The sequence below is a fragment of the Cololabis saira genome, chromosome 19 (genome assembly GCF_033807715.1).
Source record: "Cololabis saira isolate AMF1-May2022 chromosome 19, fColSai1.1, whole genome shotgun sequence".
NCBI lineage: Eukaryota > Metazoa > Chordata > Actinopteri > Beloniformes > Belonidae > Cololabis > Cololabis saira.
The window spans coordinates 8,189,962-8,210,045 of NC_084605.1; the positions used below are offsets into that span (position 1 = coordinate 8,189,962).

General features: G+C 42.8%; 1 protein-coding gene across 5 annotated transcripts in view; it reads right to left on the minus strand.

The window, feature by feature from the left end:
* Positions 1-20,084, minus strand: part of ebf3a (EBF transcription factor 3a) — a 67,844-nt gene that overhangs the window by 10,947 nt on the left and 36,813 nt on the right. For 3 of the 5 annotated variants that reach the window (XM_061707995.1, XM_061707998.1, XM_061707996.1), the window contains exons 9-11: positions 14,922-15,055; positions 13,912-14,038; positions 7,079-7,167 (exon numbers count right to left, since the gene is read on the minus strand). In XM_061707995.1, the coding sequence (XP_061563979.1) occupies positions 7,079-7,167; positions 13,912-14,038; positions 14,922-15,055 (350 nt within the window). The remainder of the gene's footprint in view (positions 1-7,078; positions 7,168-13,911; positions 14,039-14,921; positions 15,056-20,084) is intronic. The other 2 variants (XM_061707997.1, XM_061707999.1) reach the window with 1 other exon arrangement.

A 20,084-nucleotide genomic window follows, 5' to 3' on the forward strand; every position in this document is an offset into this window, starting at 1 on the left:
CCATCCATTAGGGATGGGCGGTATGGACAAAAAAATGTATCACGATAATTTCTGGCATTTATCCCGATAACGATAAAAATATCGCCCATTCCTATCTGGTACCGGGGGTCTTGAATCTGTGCAGCTACCATGAAGGTTCAGGACCATCAAGACGTTCTTGAGACAAATTCTGCCCAGTGTCAGACAGTTTGGTCTCAGTTGCAGGTCACGGGTCCTCCAACAGGATAACGACCCAAAACACACAACTAGAACCAGCCAAGAACCAAACAGTGGACTGTTCTGAAGTGTCCTTCTATGAGTCCTGATCTACATCCTGTAGAACATCTGTGGAAACATCTGGAACCTGCAGCTGGAAAGAATTCCTTTAGACCTGAGACACCTGGAGAAGTTTGTTCATGAGGACCAGATCACCTGTCTACAGGTGGAGACGTGTTCATGAGAGCACACTCATGTCTGGATACATTAGTTTGATCTGATTTCAGTGGCTATTGTTTTCTCTTTTTTCAGAAAGGGTACGAACAAAGTTGTCCACATCGGTAGATCATGTGATCACCAACGTCAACAAACAGTCGCCACGACATGAAATGATGGCGACAGGTCCACACCGTAACCACAGTGTCGTCTGTTTTCTTTCCTGTCTTGAATCACACACACCACCAGCGTCTCCGTGTGTCTTTATCTCCCACGCACTGAGAGTGAGGTCATTTCAGTCAAGTATCTCTCAGCTCTGTCTTTAATCATCTCGCTTCTGCAGCGACGTTCAAGTGCGTCGCAGCTGGAGGAACACACACACACACACACACACGAACACGCAGGCTCTGTGTTTACGGTGACAAATGAAAGCCTCGTTACTACAAGCGTTTCGTTGTTACGCAGCGACATGACGAGCTCCTCCGTCTCTGCGTCTCACACACATTAACAAGGTTACCACGGCGATGGAGCAGGAGGTTGGGATGTCATCGCTGAGGAGGAAACCAATTATTCTCTCTCTCTCTCTCTCTCTCACACACACACACACACACACACACACACACACACTCACACACACACACACACACACACGCGCGCACACACACACAGATCTTCAGTCTTAAAGCCTCAGCAGCCGCAGGAAACCAACACTAATCGACACAACGTGATGCATAATAACGACGAGATGAATAAATAACAACAAAGCTTGTCATAATGACATGTTCCCCCAGAGATGAAAGAGTGTGTGTGTCAAAATGTGCAGTTCCCCGGCGGACGACCAGGGGCTGCCTCCAAGAGATAGTCAACCCTGTAGACTGCAGAAGAAGCAGCCACATCATTACATTTTCATCATTACAGTCCTGAACCCACTTCCTCCATTGGACCCGTCACGACTGGCAGGCTAACCACAGCTGGCTAACATGAGCTAAGCTAAAGTAGCTAGGGGTGGGCGTATTTGGACCAACTGCCAGGCTTGTCAGTTCTGCCCGTTGTTGCACCAACCAGGAGCTGGACGGAGTCGGATGATGTCTACTGCGGCTGTGAAGAACAGGCTTCAAAAGCACTCTACAGACGCCTCCCGGTGATGTCACAGAGGGTTTGTCCTGTTGTTTTACAGTCTGTGATTCAGTCTGTGTGGCTTCTTCACACCAGACTTCGCCACTTCCTGTGGACATGGTGCTCGCGCTTCCCTCTCCCGCCACAGAAAGGCACAGTTCCGCTTCTTCTGGAGCACAACTTCTTACTAGGTCTTGAATACACCAACCAAAACCATGTCAGGCTGTGAGGGTGGGGTCTGGTAACAAATCTGTGAGTGCATGCAGAGCCGCCTGGGAGCGTTGCGAGGCCCTGTGCGAAATGGCTGGGGGGAAATTTTGGGGGTTTTTCGGGTCAGATCGGGTGTCTATATGCGCAATTTTAACTCTCCAATTAGCTAAATACTGGATACCTTCTCCTGCCTCATCATCATCTGGCCTGCCTCGACGCGGGGCCCCGCGGCTGCTTGAGACCTGGTCGGATCGGTGATTTTGTAAAAAATGTATCAAACGTGCCTTTCAGAGAGGCATTAAACTCTTCCATTTTCTTTAGTTTTTTTTCTTTTTTCATCCCCTGATCGAAATTTCCTGAATCTGTCTCGTTCTCTCGACATTGTGTGACAGTTTGTTCCAACTCCACCGTCTGGATCAGAGCACCTTGTGTCTGCGCTTGGTCTGATCAGTTGTATTGAACAACAGACACACGCATCATTGCACATATATTTAGTGATATGCACAGACTAGTACACATTTAGGTCTGTAATGGAACGTGACTGTTGATATTTATAAGGGAAAAAAAAAAAAAAAAAAACGGCCCATAGCGCGAGGCCCCTTGGGGCGCGAGGCCCTGTGCGGTCGCACGGTTCGCACATCCCTTGCGGCGGCCCTGAGTGCATGTGATCACGGATCGGACCTTTAACGTCAATAAGGAACACAGGAAGTCCTCCTGGCAGCTGACCACCCCAATTAACATGAAACTATGATGATAAATCCACGTTGTTAAAAACCTGTCTGGGCAATTCGGTGTATTTCTTTATCAGGAACCATCCATCCATCATCTCTGCCTGCTCCTTCCCATTTAGGGTCATGGGGGTCTGCTGGATGAATCCCACGGCACACCCCAGACAGGTTACCAGTCCATCGCAGTCGTCTGGAACCAGTCACAAGTATTTTCTGTTTGATATTACTGTGTAAAGTTTCACAGGATTTACCTCCAACACCTGAGCTCAGCTGAGCAAAGACAAAGCCTCATGATCACCTTGTCTAGAGGAGAGCTTCCTGGACTCCGAAGCACCTGGAGTGGACCATCACCCAGTGGAAACCTGTATTCTGGTTTCAGCATTCTCTCCTGAGGTCAACCTCTGTGAACCTTTACATTCAGTTTCCAACCGAATGGTTACAACAGAAGGCAGACCCCCATCAGAGGAGCGGACCCTCAAACCCACAACCTCCTGCAGCCACCGACCATAAACATATTTACACAAGAGTTTATGATGAAGAAGGAAACCAGTCAGAGCCAGAAACAAGACAGAAAAACAACAACACAGACGTTCATTTCTTACAGAAATCAGATAAGACAACGACTGATAAGTGTGTGTGTGTGTGTGTGTGTGTGTGTGTGTGTGTGTGTGTGTGTTTGTGTGTGTGTGCCAATCTCCTTTCTTGCCACATGGCTGCACTCACTGATTACCTGATTTGACTGTTTCAACCTCCCTGTTTGCCATTGGGCTTTACAATCGCACACACCCAGACACACACACACACACACAGACACACACACACTGGTGTAGCCTTTATTCAATCATTCGTTGTGTGTGTTTGCAGAATTTAAAGCTCTCCATAGATGTGTGGGCTGATAGCTAACGATGATGAATGTGGCTTCATTTACATGGAAACAGCTTCAACATTAAACTCTGACCGAGACGCTGACAAATGTCCTGACCACTTAAAACATAAACTTCCCCCAACAAGACCGGCTCTGGATGACCAGAAGGTGGCCACAGCAAACGGCTTCTTCTATATATCTTTCTTTAGTTTAGTCCAGAAAATAAAGAAGGAGGAGACAACGAACAAAAACAACCAACAGACATGATAAACACTTCTCTGAGATGAAGTTGTAGAAGCCTTCTGACCCTTTTCACAGGAGGAGTTGACGTATCTGGACCCAAATACATCTGGGTTGGACTATCACCATGTAAACATGGATTGTATGACCCGAGGAGTACCACAAGGCTCTGTATGAGGACCTCTGTTTCTTTAATTCCACATAACATTCAGTATTATCTGGGGTTAATTAATACTAATATCATCTTATATGCAGATGATCTCTGATTTATGTTCCAAATCAGTACTCCAGGACTTCTTTTTGGAAGAACTGGTCTCCATGTGCTCCAGGCCAAAGAGAAAAGGGAGTTGCAGAAGGAACTAAGGAAAGAAAGAAAGAACTAAGAGAGGAAGAGGAGAAGACAGAAAAAAGGAACTTAGTAATGAAGGGAAGAGGAAGGAAAGAAGGAAGGAACTAGGGACGAGAAAGGAAAAGGGAAGAAAGGAAGGAATTGTTGTGATTCGGTTTGCTGAGGACCCAAGTGCAGGAGAGCAGGAGCCAGGAGTTGCAACAAAAAAGGGTTTATTTACAAAAAGCCAAACTAAAATGCTGCAGAGCAGGATCAAAAACACAAGTAACAGGGATCAAAAACTTGGAGCACATGGAGGAGGGAACAGTACGGACCGACAAGGACAAAGGAATGACAAGACCAGATATACACAGGGGATAACGAGACATGACGAGACACAGGTGCAGACACAATCAGGGCAGATGGGACACAGGCGGGGCAAAACAGAAACTGAAAGTCACAAGCTGGGGGGGAAGTGTCAAACCCTGACAGGAATAAGGAAAGAAGGATGGGAACAAGGAATGAACTAATGAAGGAAGGGAAGATTGTGAAAGCAAGGAGCCTAAGTGCAGAAAAGTAAAATGGAAGAAGGGAGGAGGGAGAGAAGAAAAAAGATAAGAAGGATGATGAACAAGGGAATAGGGAAGGAATAAAGAGAGGGAACCTGAAGAAGGGGTGAGTCCAGCAGTTCCTCTCAACCTCACACATAAGTTCAGCCTCCTACCCCACCAGAGAGTAACCTGCGTCCAAATGCGGGACGTGTGGCTCCTTCTTATTTTCTATGTTTGTCTTGAATCACTCTTCAGCTTCTGCAACTCTTCAGACGTACGGTAGGTTGGTGTGTCCACTAGGGCTGTTCGATTTTGCCCAAAAATAAAATCTCGATTTTTTTTCTCTCAAAATCCGATTTTCGATTACGATTATTTTGTGAATTGACAAAAGGCAAAAAAATGATTTCAAATATGCTGTTTTTTTATTGAACATTATCCCCATTGGGCTTTAAGTGCAAACTTTGCTCTTATTAAACCAAAAATGAATGAATAAAGTGCATGACAACCATACTAGCAACTGAAATATCCTCCTATGCTACGTATGTCCACATCAGCCCAGATGTATAATATAGCCTACAGGTGAAGAATATGGTGTAAAAGTTAATTTATTTCAATAATTCAACTAGAATATGGTGTAAAAGTTAATTTATTTCAATAATTCAACTAGAATATGGTGTAAAAGTTAACATATTTCAATAATTCAACTAGAATATGGTGTAAAAGTTAATTTATTTCAATAATTCAACTAGAATATGGTGTAAAAGTTAACTTATTTCAATAATTCAACTAGAATATGGTGTAAAAGTTAATTTATTTCAATAATTCAACTAGAATATGGTGTAAAAGTTAATTTATTTCAATAATTCAACTAGAATATGGTGTAAAAGTTAATGAAAATACGGTACAAATCGTGTCCCGTATTAGTTCAATACGGGACGCAACATTTTTTTCTCAAATAAAGGACAATTCCGTATTTTACGGGACGGGTGGCAACCCTACTGGTGACCCCACAACATCAGCAGCTCCATCTTTCAGAACATCTATTTTCCTAACACCTCTAATAACGGCATCAATCCCAACTCACACTTGGTTTGGACTTCTACACCGCTTCTATTTTACATTTTAATGACTAAATGTAAAAGTGAAACCTTCTCCTGCAGCTCAGAGCTCCAGGAGCTGGTCAAGACGGTAAAACCCGCATTTTAGCTCATAAACCCGGTTCAGACAACAGCGGGAGTCCAAGTTCAGGATTATTTCCACTTCTAAGAGTTTCCGCGACTAACAGTCACTCGGCTGCGCCACGAGCACAAAGCAGCATGGGTAATTGAATAAAACCATCACAGATGAATTATTGAAGACGTGGTTTTCATTACGGAGCTAACAGCATGTCAGCTCACTTCAGCGCTGCTGCAGACACTAAACACACGGCAGAAATCTCTTTCAGCCGCCGCATGGCTGCACATGCTAGCGTGCACGCTCACAGGGTCATTAAAAGCGGAGCTGCTGTCACACACGTGCACGCGTGGAGTCAGCTGGAGTGGAAATAGTGAAGGAAACAAGGAAAGTTTCTCTTTGCACAGAATAATCTCAGCCAGGTCCGTTTCTAGTTTTTTTGAGGGCCCAGCTCAGGATCGTCATCAGGGGCCTCAATTCAATAAAACTGCAGTGTGATGTCAGAGGTCAGAGGTCAGAGGTCAGACGCTTTTAAAGTTGAGGTGAAGCACTTCTCTGTTACGCTCCAGGAAGACAAACGCCCAAATTAGTGAATATGAAGTTAACATTCAGGTTAAGCTTGAAAACCAAGTCAGCTGGCAAACTAATTTAGCTGAAATAGCATGATGACTTCATAAACTAACAAATAAAGCAAACGTTTAAAAATCTTAATGCAAAGATTTTTTTTATTATTTCTGTCTTAACAGAAACAAATTCTGACTCCTTAATCTCTGAAATTCAATAAAGTTCCTTAAATCTCTACCAGATTCTGAAATTGTGACTTTATATAAAGTCAAATATTCATGGAAAAAAACTATATTCATAGACAGGATAAAAATAAACTGAATTTGAAGAAAAATGGAAACGATCTCAGACACTCAGAACAAGGTGGAAATTAAAAAGCCTTAAAAAGTCACAAACCTTAAAAACATGTTAATTTGCAGAAAAACAATTCTCATTAATTCTGAATTAATAAATTGTCAAGTTCCCAAGAAAAAACTGTGACTTTACATGATAAAAAAAATCTGAATTTTTCTGACTTTATGAACTTTCAATTAAAAAAACAAACAAAAAATCTCATTTGTGTGAGAACTATTAGAATTTTGACTTTGAAAACGGAAAGTGTAGCTTTGATTTCAACCGTCCACACATGTGTTTGTATGTGTGTGTGTTTGTGTGAGCGTGTGTGTGTTAACGAATGTTTGTGTGAAAACACAGACACAGATGAATATCAGACCTCTGAGCAGCTAACCAGAACGCAGTCTGATGGGAAACAGCGTGTGCCGAGGCAGTTGCATGTGTGTGTGTGTGTGTGTGTGTGTGTGTGTGTGTGTGTGTGTGTGTGTGTGTGTGTGTGTGTGTGTGTGTGTGTGTGTGTGTGTGTGTGTGTGTGTGTGTGTGTGTGTGTTTGGCGAACCTTGGGCAGCCTCTCTGGGTCTCCGGGGTGACGGGGGATGACCTTCTGTAACCTCTGGAAGCCATAATCGATGGTGGGTTCATTCAGCGCTGAGGAGGAAGAGGGAGAGAGGTCACTGATCAGATCATCACAGACTTCACAGAAGTCTAGTGTCAGAGGATCACGGCTGGTTCTGAATTCCTGCAGGTGGATCTGTAAGTCTGCTGGTATTGAGTAGGACAGGGGTCGGCAACCCGCGGCTCTAGAGCCGCATGCGGCTCTTTAGCGCCGCCCTAGTGGCTCCTGGAGCTTTTTCAAAAATGTTTGACCTTTTTTTCCCTTTTTTTTTCTTTTTTTCCCTTTTCTTTCTCTTTTTTTCTTTCTCTTTTTTTCTTTTTCTTCTTTTTTTCTCTTTTTTTCTTCCTTTTTCGACTTTTTTCTCAACATTTCAACTTTTTTCTCGAGATTATACTTCAACATTAATCTCGACATTTCGACTTTTTCCTCGACATTTAGGCTTTTTTCTCGAAATTTTGACTTTTTTCTCAACATTTCAACTTTTTTCCCGACATTCCGATTTTTTTCTCGACATTTCGCCTTTCGCCATTTGCCTTCATTTGCCTTCAAGACTTTTCATTTTTTGCGGCTCCAGACATATTTGTTTTTTGTGTTTTTGGTCCAATATGGCTCTTTCAACATTTTGGGTTGCCGACCCCTGTAGTAGGACCTTGGTTTAATCACACAGATCCACATTAATGGGTTTACTGGGTTGTTGCTCTCAAACAGGAGACCAGAGAAACCATGAAGAACGCAAAGGGTAGGAGGCCCATGATGAAACCTTGTGGTTCTCCACAGCTGCGGAGTACTAGTCTGGGTGAACATGGAAACTCTGGCTTTAAATAACTGGAACCAGTAATGGACGGCACCTTTAATTGTTTAATTGTGTCTTGCTGCTTTTAATGTTGATGTAAAGCACTTTGAATTAACTTGTGTTGAATTGTGCTATACAAATAAACTTGCCTTGCCTTAATTCCCACACACACGGGTCAATCGTGCTCTGGTCTAACATGTTAAAAGTAGCGCTGGGACCCAACAGCACCAGGATTAGCAGAGGGACCAGGATCAGGATCCCGATGATTCGGTTTTGTCACACAGATATAATCCCATCCACTGTGACGTGTCCTCTAAATGTCTCCTTGAAGGCCCCATTGATCGGAAACCTCTTCCTCAACTCTTCTTCTCTTCAGTTTTTGAGGTGAGACAGGAAATTCCCAGGTCCACGGACCCCCTGTCCTGTCGGGTTGACCGTATTGAACAACTGAACATGCAAGTTCAGTAGAAACATGGATCTACTAACTGAGGAGCACCGCAGGGTTCTGTATGAGGACCGTCCAGCTATCATCACTTTATTTAACTGAGAACTACTTCATATATATCGTCACGCGGACTGGAGGTCCAATTTTGCAGCAGTGTTGCTCGTCAGGTTCTGTTGGGGGTGTTTCAAACCAGGAGTTTGGACATTTAGGACTTTATACACAAGTAGTTTCACAGGGAGCCAATGGAGTGAGGCTAACACAAGAGAGAGGTGGTCTCTCTTGTTGTTTCCTGTCAGCACTCACGCTGCTGCATTTTGGATCAGCTGGAAGATATTCATGAATTACTTGGACATCCTGCTAATAATACATTACAGTAATCTAGTCTAGAAGATACAAACGCCTGAATTAGCTTTCTGCATCACTCTGCGAGAGGATTTTCCTAATCTTATTACGGAGATGGAAAAACGCTGTTTTACAAACCTGATTATATACTGTTTAAATGGCAAATCCTGATCAAAATAACTCAAAGGCTTCTCACAGTTGTACTGGAGGCCATCGCAACACCTTCTAATCCCTTCCTAAGACACTTGAGACCAAAAACAATAATCTGTGTTTTATCAGAATTAAGAAGTAAAAGTTTAGTGGACATCCCGTCCTTGATGTCCTTAAGACATGGCTGAAGTTTGGCCAATGGTTCTGTTGCGCCTGCGTTGTCTTCAGTCATTGGTTCTGGTTTCAGGTCCCTTAATGCAACTAAGCACATGCCAGCTCCTGAAATTCATCCTCAGAGAAACCGAACGGGCCTCGGCCCGTCAGAACCACCAGCAACAACCAGGACCACTTCCAACACAGAGTCCTGCTCCTGCGTCCTCGGCCTCTGCAGAGACCAAGGATGTCAAGTCCTGGTTTCAGCACCTGTTTCAGGTGTGGTTTCGGTTGAAATGTGGACGTTTGAACAGATTTGATCAGAATGAATGCAAAGTTTATTTTATGTATTGTAGGGGTGTAACGATACACTAATCTCCCGATACGGTACGATACACGATATTGAGGTCACGATAACGATACGATACGATATTATAGCAGTATTTTTTTAACAACCTTGAATGAGGAACATATGACTAGAAAAAATTGTCTTTTATTTGAAAGACACAAAATACAAAACAATGCTGTGCATTTGCCCTATTGTTACAGTTTGTAATGCTTTATAACTGTTTAAGTTTTAAAGAGAAAGCCAGGCCAACCATTTTCCACAAACTGAACTAAAAGTAAATGTCAGGTTTGCATTATGCATCTCATGTATGATTTGACTTTTTTCTTTTCCAGAAATTTAACAACTAAAATTAAATAAATAAATAAATAAAAGTAAATAAATACATACAATTTTTCATCATAAAAAAGATTGATTCATGCTCACCTTATAAGTGTAAGAGGAGATTTATTTTTGTTAAGAAGGTTATTTTGGTAATTCAGGGTTCATTATTTTATAAATATATTCTTTATATTCTGATGTAAATCAGGGACTATAATTATACTAGTCAGTTTATCTGTAGTGCTTAGTCTGTTTTAGATTGGGCGGAGTGATACGCCACAGTACGGCACTAGGTGCTGTGTTGATGTTCTAAAATCCTACACTGTTGAGGGACATTAAAGTACACTGGAACTCAGCAGAAGTTGTCCCCGTGTTTATCCTACTCACGACCCCAAAAAAGTTTAATTTAATAAGGTAAGGCTTAACTCTAGACCAGACTTAAAAGTTAAGAGCTTAAAACCCTGCAAGAGCCCCGTGATCGGGACCGCAAAACGGGACTAGTTTCTTCTGAGCGGAGTCAGATTTTGGTCCGCGGGTTGAGTCGCGGTCGGATGCGCGTTATTAGTCAACACAATAGATTCATATTAATAACCCAATATCGCGGCACGATATATTGTTACACCCCTAATGTATTGTAAAAAAATTTTGGCATAAGCTAAGACAGCTTTTTGTAGAGGAAGGCTGTTCCTACCAACATGTCATAGCGAGTGTGTCCAGTTCTTGTTGAGACTGTACATCGATGCGCCGCCACACAACTTGTAAAGTCTAGCGTAAACATTTGTACATCGCCCCTGTGACGTCTGGCAGTATTGCTTCATTTCATCGTATTCATAAGCATCTCAAAGACGTGGAATGAAGGCGGGACACAAACGGACGTCACCACCCGTCAGCGTATCTGTTTCAAACGCAGAGCGTAAACACCCTTAGCAGTCAGGTGAAGTGTGACGTGACGGTTCGGACCCTGTAAAACAATGAATCCAGTTAAGCGTATGACAGTGGCTCAGAGTTCACTTTACTTTCTTGTTCAGACTGATAAAAACTCAGATGAGGCAAAAATAACTCCTATTTGAAACCCGTTTAATCTGCCGCTGCAGCGACTCGCTGCTCAGACCGCTGAATATCTCAGACTTGGGTTTTATTTTCTCCTCCTCAAACATCGTCTACTGTTTAAACCAGCCGGGAGGCGATAAATCAGAGCGTCAGTGAACTCAGCAGAGCACAGCAATGAGTGTGTGTGTGTGTGTATGTGTGTGTGTGTGTGTGTGTGTGTGTGTGTGTGTGTGAAGAGCATGAATCATAATCCCGTCTTGGTTCAGCTGCATTTAACAAGCTTTAGAGTGAGTCTCCTATACATCAGAGCAGTGTGTGAGTGTGAGTGTGCATGTATGTGTGTGTGAATGTGAGTGTGCATGTATGTGTGTGTGTGTGTGTGTGTGTGAGTGTGTGTGTGCGCGCTCAGTCCTTGAGGGCTCACAGGGCGGAACAGGCAGCAGTTATACGAGTGTGTTGGCTCGACTGATGTCTGTGTTTTCTACAGAGTGACCTTGTTTTATGTTGTCGACTGTTGTACACTTTGTTGTCACTTCTGTGTGTTTGTGTGTGAAGTTTAAAAAAAAAAAAAAAAAAAAAAAAAAAAAAAAGGCATGTGGACAATCCTAAGTACCCTTTCACGGTTTCCACAAGATTTATGTGTTGCAACCAGATGTTGCTAATCATCATTACTGGTGAGCTGATCATTGGCAGCTGTGCTGACCTCCAGAAAAGCTGATTTTTTTTTTGGACAGTTTTCAGGTGGGGAGAGACACAACTCCAGAGCTGTGCATTGCCGTAGTAGCCGCTGCCGCAGGGCTCCCAGCATGCTCCGGATGCAGCTGTAATCGATCTGTATTGATCAGACATGACTGAATATTGATTGGTAGCTTCCCGACCCTCAAAGAGACATTTATAATCTTCAGCTGCTAAATGCTGGAAATCCTCATCAGTTCCCTGCTTCACAGCTTCTGTCCTGTCAATCACACAAACAGCAGCTCCAATCAGATGTAGGAAAAATCCAGACCATGATGTCGGAGCTGTTTTCCTCTTAAAGTCTACCTGATTTAAGTGGCATAGTTAAAAGGTTTGAAATACTTCTTCACAATGGCATTTTGCAAAATGTACTTCTGATTTCACGCAGCGGATCATTTGGTGGCAGTTCACTGTGAGTGACAGACGGTCTTCACGGAGGGTTTGTCCAGTTCTTTCCTCCACGGTCATGAATCTAACACTGGGCTCCGCCCCTCAAAATTGTAGAAACAGTCCTCACTGAAGCTGATTACTGATGTAATGTCCTCTCTCCTGCACGCCTCAGGTGGTGTGGAGCACATTTACAAGTTTTATTGCTCTCAATCTTTCTTCATACTGATCATCTGCTGTCACTTCTGCCTGTTTGATTGATGAAGATAGTTGGTTGAAGAATAAACCTGACCTGCAGCTCTAAAACCTCCAGCCTTCCTCATGATCACGATCACATGACTGTTTAAGCTTCACAGCTGCAGCAGTGTGTGTGTGTGTGTGTGTGCGTGTGTGTGTGTGTGTGTGTGTGTGTGTGTGTAAAGGCGGGTCAGAGAAGGTGTCAGAGCAATCGATTCTCCGCGATCAATGCTCATAGAAATTTCATGAACGTTGAGCATTTACAGGTTGTTGTCTCTGAGCGCTCACACAAACATGTGACGGTGTGTGATGTCATTGTTATCCTGGCTGATGGGTTTCTTTGAGGTGGATCTTAGTTTCATCCGAATACAACCTCAGAGGAACGAGGGTACATAATTTGAGCAATCATAAGGGTCAGGCTTCAGCTTGTAGCTCCTCCTTTAAACCCAACTCCACTCTTCCTCCTTCGTCCCTGATTGGCTTCTTGAAATAAAATCTTGGTTCACCTGCAACTTCCTGAAGTTAAATAATGACAAGTCCAAAATTGTTCTTATCAGTATCAGTTTTACACTTTCTACTGACAACTCCTCCCTTTCTTCCTCCCTCCGGGTTAAGAGTCTGGGAGTCATCTTTGACAGCACCCTGTCTGTCATGTCACATATCCACAACATAACCCGGTCAGATTACTTTCATCTTCGCCACATCAATCTCCTGCATCCGTCTCTCACTCCTCACTCCGCTGCCATACTGGTGCACAGTCCCGTCACCTCACGACTTGCCCACTGCAACTTCAATTCGGCCAAATTACAACTTGTACAGAACTCTGCAGCACGTATCATCAGGAGATCTCCATCCTCCTGTCACATTACTCCGGTTCTGAAGGATCTCCAATCACTTACAGAATTCAATGTAAAGCATTAACTCTTACCTTCGAGGCCATTTGCAATCTCCCTCTGCCATATCTCTCTGATCTCCTTCATAATCCCATACCCAGCCTTGTTCTCATTCTTGTTCCCTTTGTCCATCTCAGAGTATTCAGCCACTCTGCCCCTCAACTGTGGAATCCACTCCCACCAGACCTCCGCAACATCAGCTTTCAGGAGAAAAAAGCCTGAACAGATGTCGGTACAGTTTATGTCCATCTGTTCATGCATTGTTGTATAGCCATTGTTTGTTTTTATTTTATTTTATGGTGATTTTTGTACCTGATTGTATCTGTACAGTGACCTTGAGTGTCAGAAAGACACCTGTAAATAAAATGTATTATTATTATTATTATTATTATTATTATTATTATTGTTATTATTATTATTATCATCAGCAATAGCTTAAAGTAGAGCTTTTCTGTATGACTGTCAGTCTCTGACATGGTTGTAAAGGAATTATGGCCCATTCTTCTTGGAAAAAATTGAAGAAGCCATCCTTGCGTTTTTGCTCCTAGCTGGCTCGCCACTACAATCTGGACCACAGTCACCAGCCACTCATCAATACTGCTTTAGCTCATGAGGGGTTTAGCACCTTAACTTATCCAAAGCTCTCTCTTAAGTGTCTGAAATGTCAGTTCCTGTTCCTGCAAAACATCCCAAAATCATCACCCCTCCACCAATGTGCCTGGCAATGGGTAAAAGGTGCTACTGCTGAATGTTGTGTTAGGTTTATGAAACCATCCTGCTTGGTCCATTTTGAATTTTTCAGCTCAAAACAGCCAGAGCCTCTTTGTCAAGTCCTGTCCTGGCTAAAACCTGTGCCAAAACATCAAGTGGTTTCTGTTTCTGTGACAATATGTTTGGTGTGGGGTCAATGGGTGACTGTGGTACCTGTGTAGACGAAGCGTCCCGGTGCTCCTTTACAGAACTGCTTGGACTTATAGGACAGCGTGACTTCTACCACCCCAGGAATGTGGCGGGGAGGAGTCTGGACCCGGATGGCATGAGGGGTGATGAGCTGGACAACAGAGACATACACGTTAGAGACAGAAGGATCAGAGACTTTGGAGACAAAACCACGTGAGACATCAACAATACAGGCGTCAAAGAAACAACAAATATTACAAAGATGGCAAAAACCAAGACATTAAAACATCAGAGGACAAAAACACATACGTGAAAGGTGTCAAAGATTTACAAGATGATTAACATGATCCAGAAATAAAATATATCACCAAAGTCCAAACATTAAATATGTCAAAGGTATTAATACAAGGTGTCAAAACCATTCAAGATGTCAAAGACATCAAAGTCATTAAAGACATGGAAGACAAAGGTGTCAAAAAAGGAAAAGATGTTGAAAAAGTAAAAGGTGTCAAACAAGGCCAAGACATTAATGGTCATTAGGGACATCAGAGCAATCAAAGGCATTAAAGACGATGAAGAGGGAAAAAAAGGAAGAAAAGAAAGAGGAAACAGATGCACAAAGGTGAAGAGCAAAAAGACATCACGGACATCAGAGATGTGAAAGAAGACAGAAGACAAAGAGATCTAAGACTTCTGAGAAATCAAAACACATAAATGGCCAAGACTTCAAAGACATGACAGACTTTAAATATGTCAAAAATTGTAGATGATTTAAAAAAAACACAAAAGTCATCAAAGATGTCAGAGACGTATATCGAAAAAGCAAGGATTGTTGATTGTACACTAGTCCACATAATGCATTCTGGGATACACTGAGTGGATGACAAAATGGTGGCGATTGTGGACGATACAGAACTTGGTGATTTTGGACAAACGTTGGTGACATGACACATCTGAGACAGATACAGGTTATTGATGATATGATTGGGTGTGCGTACTGATCATCGATTGTGTGCACGATCAGCTCTTGTTACCTCGCTCCACACCAGCATGGTGCCAAAGACGACCTGGAGACCGTCAAAGAAGTTGTCGCCAATGAGGATGACGGTGGCTCCGCCCGTCGTCCAGCCCTCGCTGGGACTGATGGCTTTTATACATGGAGTGGCTGCTGGACGAGAGACACCAACACAGAGAGAGAGAGGGAGGGAGGGAGAGACAGACAGAGGTGTTAGCTTCTAAGCTACAGATAGTCTGGCCCTTTTGGACCTCTCCAGATGTTCCAGCAGAGAACATCCTCAGCTTTTCAGCGCAGTAGATTGCAGTTAATTCTTAGCTATATGCTAACTAAGGCTTTAAAAGTCATGCCTACAATTTTTTTTGGTTTTAACAAAAACAAATCGTGTGAGCATTTTTAGGTCATTCTAGAACATTTTATTCTTCATCAATCTGCTGTAGAGCTGCTGCTGTGTTTGGAATCATTTCAACAGAAGAATAAGAGCAGTTAAGAAATGACAGAGCTCCTGGTGGATCTTGTCGTTCCTTATCGCCCGTCTACATCCCTTTTTAATTCTCTCCTCAGCCACCAGGTTTATGAACATCTGCACCTCAGAGTTGGATCAGGAAACAGACTTTTGCTGCCATTGCCTGTTAAATAAAATTAACAATAAGCCGTGAGTCGCTCTTTCGCTGATTTCCGCCTCCTGACTCAGACGTCTGACGGCCACGCCCCCGACTAATCGGTGGTGGAGAGTGATGACGTCAGATACAGCCCGACTCCCCCCCTCTGTAAAAATAGTTCTCATGCAAACAACGCGTGTGAGTCTGTTCCAAGTCGTAGTTTGTGCCTCCACCTAGTGGCTACAACTGCAATGTGCAGTTTATGTGCATTCACGCTAGGAATGGGCGATATTTGACCGTTCACGATAAATCGTCAAAAAAATTCCCCACGGTAAGAATTTGTCATCTCGCGGTAAAAACGATAAATTCCCGTTGATGATGTTTTTGTGTAAAGACTGATTTAAGGAAGGAAGGAAGGAAGGAAGGAAGGAAGGAAGGAAGGAAGGAAGGAAGGAAGGAAGGAAGGAAGGAAAGAAGGAAGATATGAGCCTGAAACAAAGAAAGAAAGAAAGAATAAAAGAAAGAAAGAAAGAAATGAGCCAGAAAGAAAGAAAGAAATAAGTCAGAAAGAAAGAAAGAAAGAAAGAAAGAGAAAGAAAGAAAGAAAGAGAAAGAAAGAAAGAAATAAGTCAGAAAGAAAGAAAGAAAGAAAGAAAGAAAGAAAGAAAGAAAGAAAGAAAGAAAGAAATAAGTCAGAAAGAAAGAAAGAAAGGAGTCAGAAAGAAAGAAAGAAATGAGCCAGAAAGAAAGAAAGAAAGAAAGAAAGAAAGAAAGAAAGAAAGAAAGAAAGAAAGAAAGAAAGAAAGAAAGAAAGAAAGAAAGAAAGAAAGAAAGAAAGAAAGATAAATTCCCATTGATGAAGTTTAGTAGTATTTAGTATATTTTAGAGCAGTGATTTGGCTCCAAAGACTGAATGTGGTGACAGATTTATAGTTAAAAAGGTGGAGTTGAATTGTTTTAGTTTTTTTTAATCGTCATTTTTATCGTTATTGGGATAAATGCCAGAAATTATCGTGATAATTTTTTTTGTCCATACCGCCCATCCCTAATTCACGCGAATGCGTGAATCTGGTATCCCGCGAGTGAAAGAACAATATGGAACTGGAACCATCTGTACGATGGCCTCCTTTCTTATCTTTATGGTTTCATCTATGCTACATAAAACAAAGTCAGAAATCTGATGACCTCTGTTAAGGCCGTGAACCACAGGTTTGGAACCTCTGATCTACATTACAGCAGCACTACTGAGGGTCTCACACACACACGCCCACACACACACACACACACACAAACACACACACACACACACACATACACACAAACCAGGAATTAATTGGGTCGTGGCTTTTATCCGCTTTAGCTTAGTTCACTTCAGCACTACAAAGACACACACACACACACACACACACACACACACACACACACACACACACACACACACACACACACACACACACACACACACACACACACACTCAGCCGGTAATGACTACTTCTCTCTCTTCTTTCAAGTGCAGCGGCAGATTAATTATAAAGTGAAATGAAAGCAGTGTGCGTGTGTGTGTGTGTGTGTGTGTGTGCAGCTAATCTCATCACTGATGACTTCAAATGACATTACAGCACCTGACCTCCACTCTCTTCTGTCTCGTCGCGTCACGTTCCAGGTTTCGTGGCAGTAATAACTGTTTGTCGGGAGTCTGATGGCAGATCTGACTCGGTCCGTTGTCACAACAGTGACAAGTTCCAACATGGTCCCAGACCTCCTCCCAATCAGTCAAAATCAGTCCAAACCATCCCTCTATCAGTCAAAACTAGGGGTGTAACGATACACTAATCTCACGATACGGTACGATACACGATATTGAGGTCACGATAACGATACGATATGATATTATAGCAGTATTTTTTTAACAACCTTGAATGAGGTAGTCATGAGGAAATTGTCTTTTATTTGAAAGACACAAAATACAAAACAATACTGTGCGTTTGCCCTATTGTTTCAGTTTGTAATGCTTTATAACTGTTTAAGTTTTAAAGAGAAAGCCAGGCCAACCATTTTCCACAAACTGAACTAAAAGTAAATGTCAGGTTTGCATTATGCATCTTCAGTTTCATACAAGTACAAATATTTTGCCACAAACTGAATAGTTTCTCTCATGTATGATTTGACTTTTTTCTTTTCCAGAAATTTAACAACTAAAAGTAAATAAATAAATACAAGTAAATAAATACATACAATTTTACATCATAAAAAAGATTGATTCATGCTCACCTTATAAGTGTAAGAGGAGATTTATTTTTGTTAGGAATGTTATTTTAGTAATTCAGGGTTCATTATTTTATAAATATATTCTTTATATTCTGTAAATCAGGGACTATAATGACACTAGTCAGTTTATCTGTAGTTGTTAATATGTTTTAGATTGGGCGGAGTGATACAGCACTAGGTGCTGTGTTGATGTTCTAAAATCCTACACTGTTGAGGGACATTAAAGTACACTGGAACTCAGCAGAAGTTGTCCCCGTGTTTATCCTACTCACGACCCGAAAAAGGTTTAATTTAATAAGGTAAGGCTTAACTCTACACCAGACTTACATAAGTAAAAGTTCAGAGCTCAAAACGGGACTAGTTTCTTCTGAGCAGATTAAGATTTTGGTCCGCGCGGTCCGGCCGCGGTCGGATGTGCGTTACTAGTCAACACAATAGATTAATATTAATAATCCAATATCGCGATACACTTTGTCACCTCCACGACACGTATTGTGACATTTTTGTATCGCGAAATTTCGTGGCACGATATATTGTTACACCCCTAGTCAAAACCAAACCCAGTTTTCACCTAAACCAGTCTAAACAAGGCCCATGTTGGACCAAACCACTTTAAACCGGTTCCATACCAGTCAGTGCCAGCTGTTTCCATCTCCAGTCAGTTAAAATCATTCTCATCCAGTCCCAACCTGACCCAACTAATCCAAACCAGTCCCAGTCAGTGAAAACCAAACCCAGATCTCAGCAAAATCAGTCCAAACAAGTCCCGGCCGGGCCACATCAAACCACTCCAAGCCAGTTCCATACCAGATCCACTCATTCAAAAGCAGTCACAACTGTTCAAAACCTGCCAGAATCAGTCTAGACCATTTCAAAGAAGTCCCAGATATTGAATAAACTAGTAAAAATACAGTTCTACACCTCAACAGCACTAGTCCTCTGCAGTCTAATTTGTCAAATTGCACGTAAACTCATCTACAGTAAACTAGAGCTTAACTTCATCCACACTAGTCGCACCGATCCAGGCCAGAACCTGGTCTAAACCAGTTTAGACCAGGTTAGACCAGACATAACCCAAACCAGTGACAAACAGACCAAACCAGTACCAGATCAAACCAGTCGGGAATTAGTTACAAGCAATCTACAGGAGTCTGAACCAGTTCCAACCAGTCCAACTGCCCAGGGGCCTCATTTATAAAGCTTGCTTGCGCACAAAACAGGGCTTGAAAGATGCGCAAGCCACCATCTACGCAAAGGTTGGGATTTAAAAAAGAAAAAACTAACTGAAAAATCTGCGTATCCCTACGCCAACCCTGACCCTCCCATAGGAACAGTCTTAAGATATGGGGACGCAGGCGGTGAGGTGGTGAAATGAAGCCAGATTCATGTCATACTCTTAATAATGTCATCACATATCAGACTTATAATATAATAGCGCTGATCGTGTCCCTCTGTGTTTGAAGCACAGCGTCAGTCAGGACTCTGGTGCTGCGGAACCTCCTCGTCACACACCGCGACAACCGTAGAGTGACTGAGGACAGAACAAATGAGGGGCTCCGTAGAGCGTTTAGGGGCTCTATGGAGCTCCTAAAGGGACACAGATTTTTTTATATATATAATGAGTTTTAAAACGACGCAGAGCTTACGGCGTAGGGTACGCGGCGACGCGCACCTACGCCGTAGGCTTTGCGTTGGTGACGCGGAACCATAAATCAGCCTAGAGCAGCTCTGAGGGGAGAGGGGAGGGGGAGCGGGCTGCCGGGCCGTTCTCGCATCGCCTTCGCACAGGGTGTCTGGATGATTTGCAATTACAGGCTGAGCCTACCGTTAGTTTCTAAACTGTAAAAAGTGGGGGGGGGGCAAAAACATGATTTTGAAAAGACGGGGGACATGTCCCCCCAGTTGCACCGGGGCACTCACAGCATTTAGTGCAGCAACGGCGTGCTGCCACTCACTTGCTTTATTTTATACTATTTATATACTTTTTCTACTTTTACTGTGACCACCAAATAATGTGGTTTTCCTGTCCTCCACCTCATCCACAACATCTCGTTCTGAGTCTCCGTGAAATTTATTGGCACGGTGGCTCGACACGTCTCATCATGCGTCTCATTCATCCTGACTCCCAAACAGGCTGCAGGAAGCCGCTGCGCATGCTCAACAGGCTCATTCATATGCAAATACTACTTTGCATTGCCCATTTATGGTAAAAAGTGGGCTTGTAGAGGGTGGGATATGAGCCGAATTCAGCTGCGCAGCCTTCCAGCTGGACTGTGATTTATAAAGCGAACATTGCGTGCAAGTGTGCGTG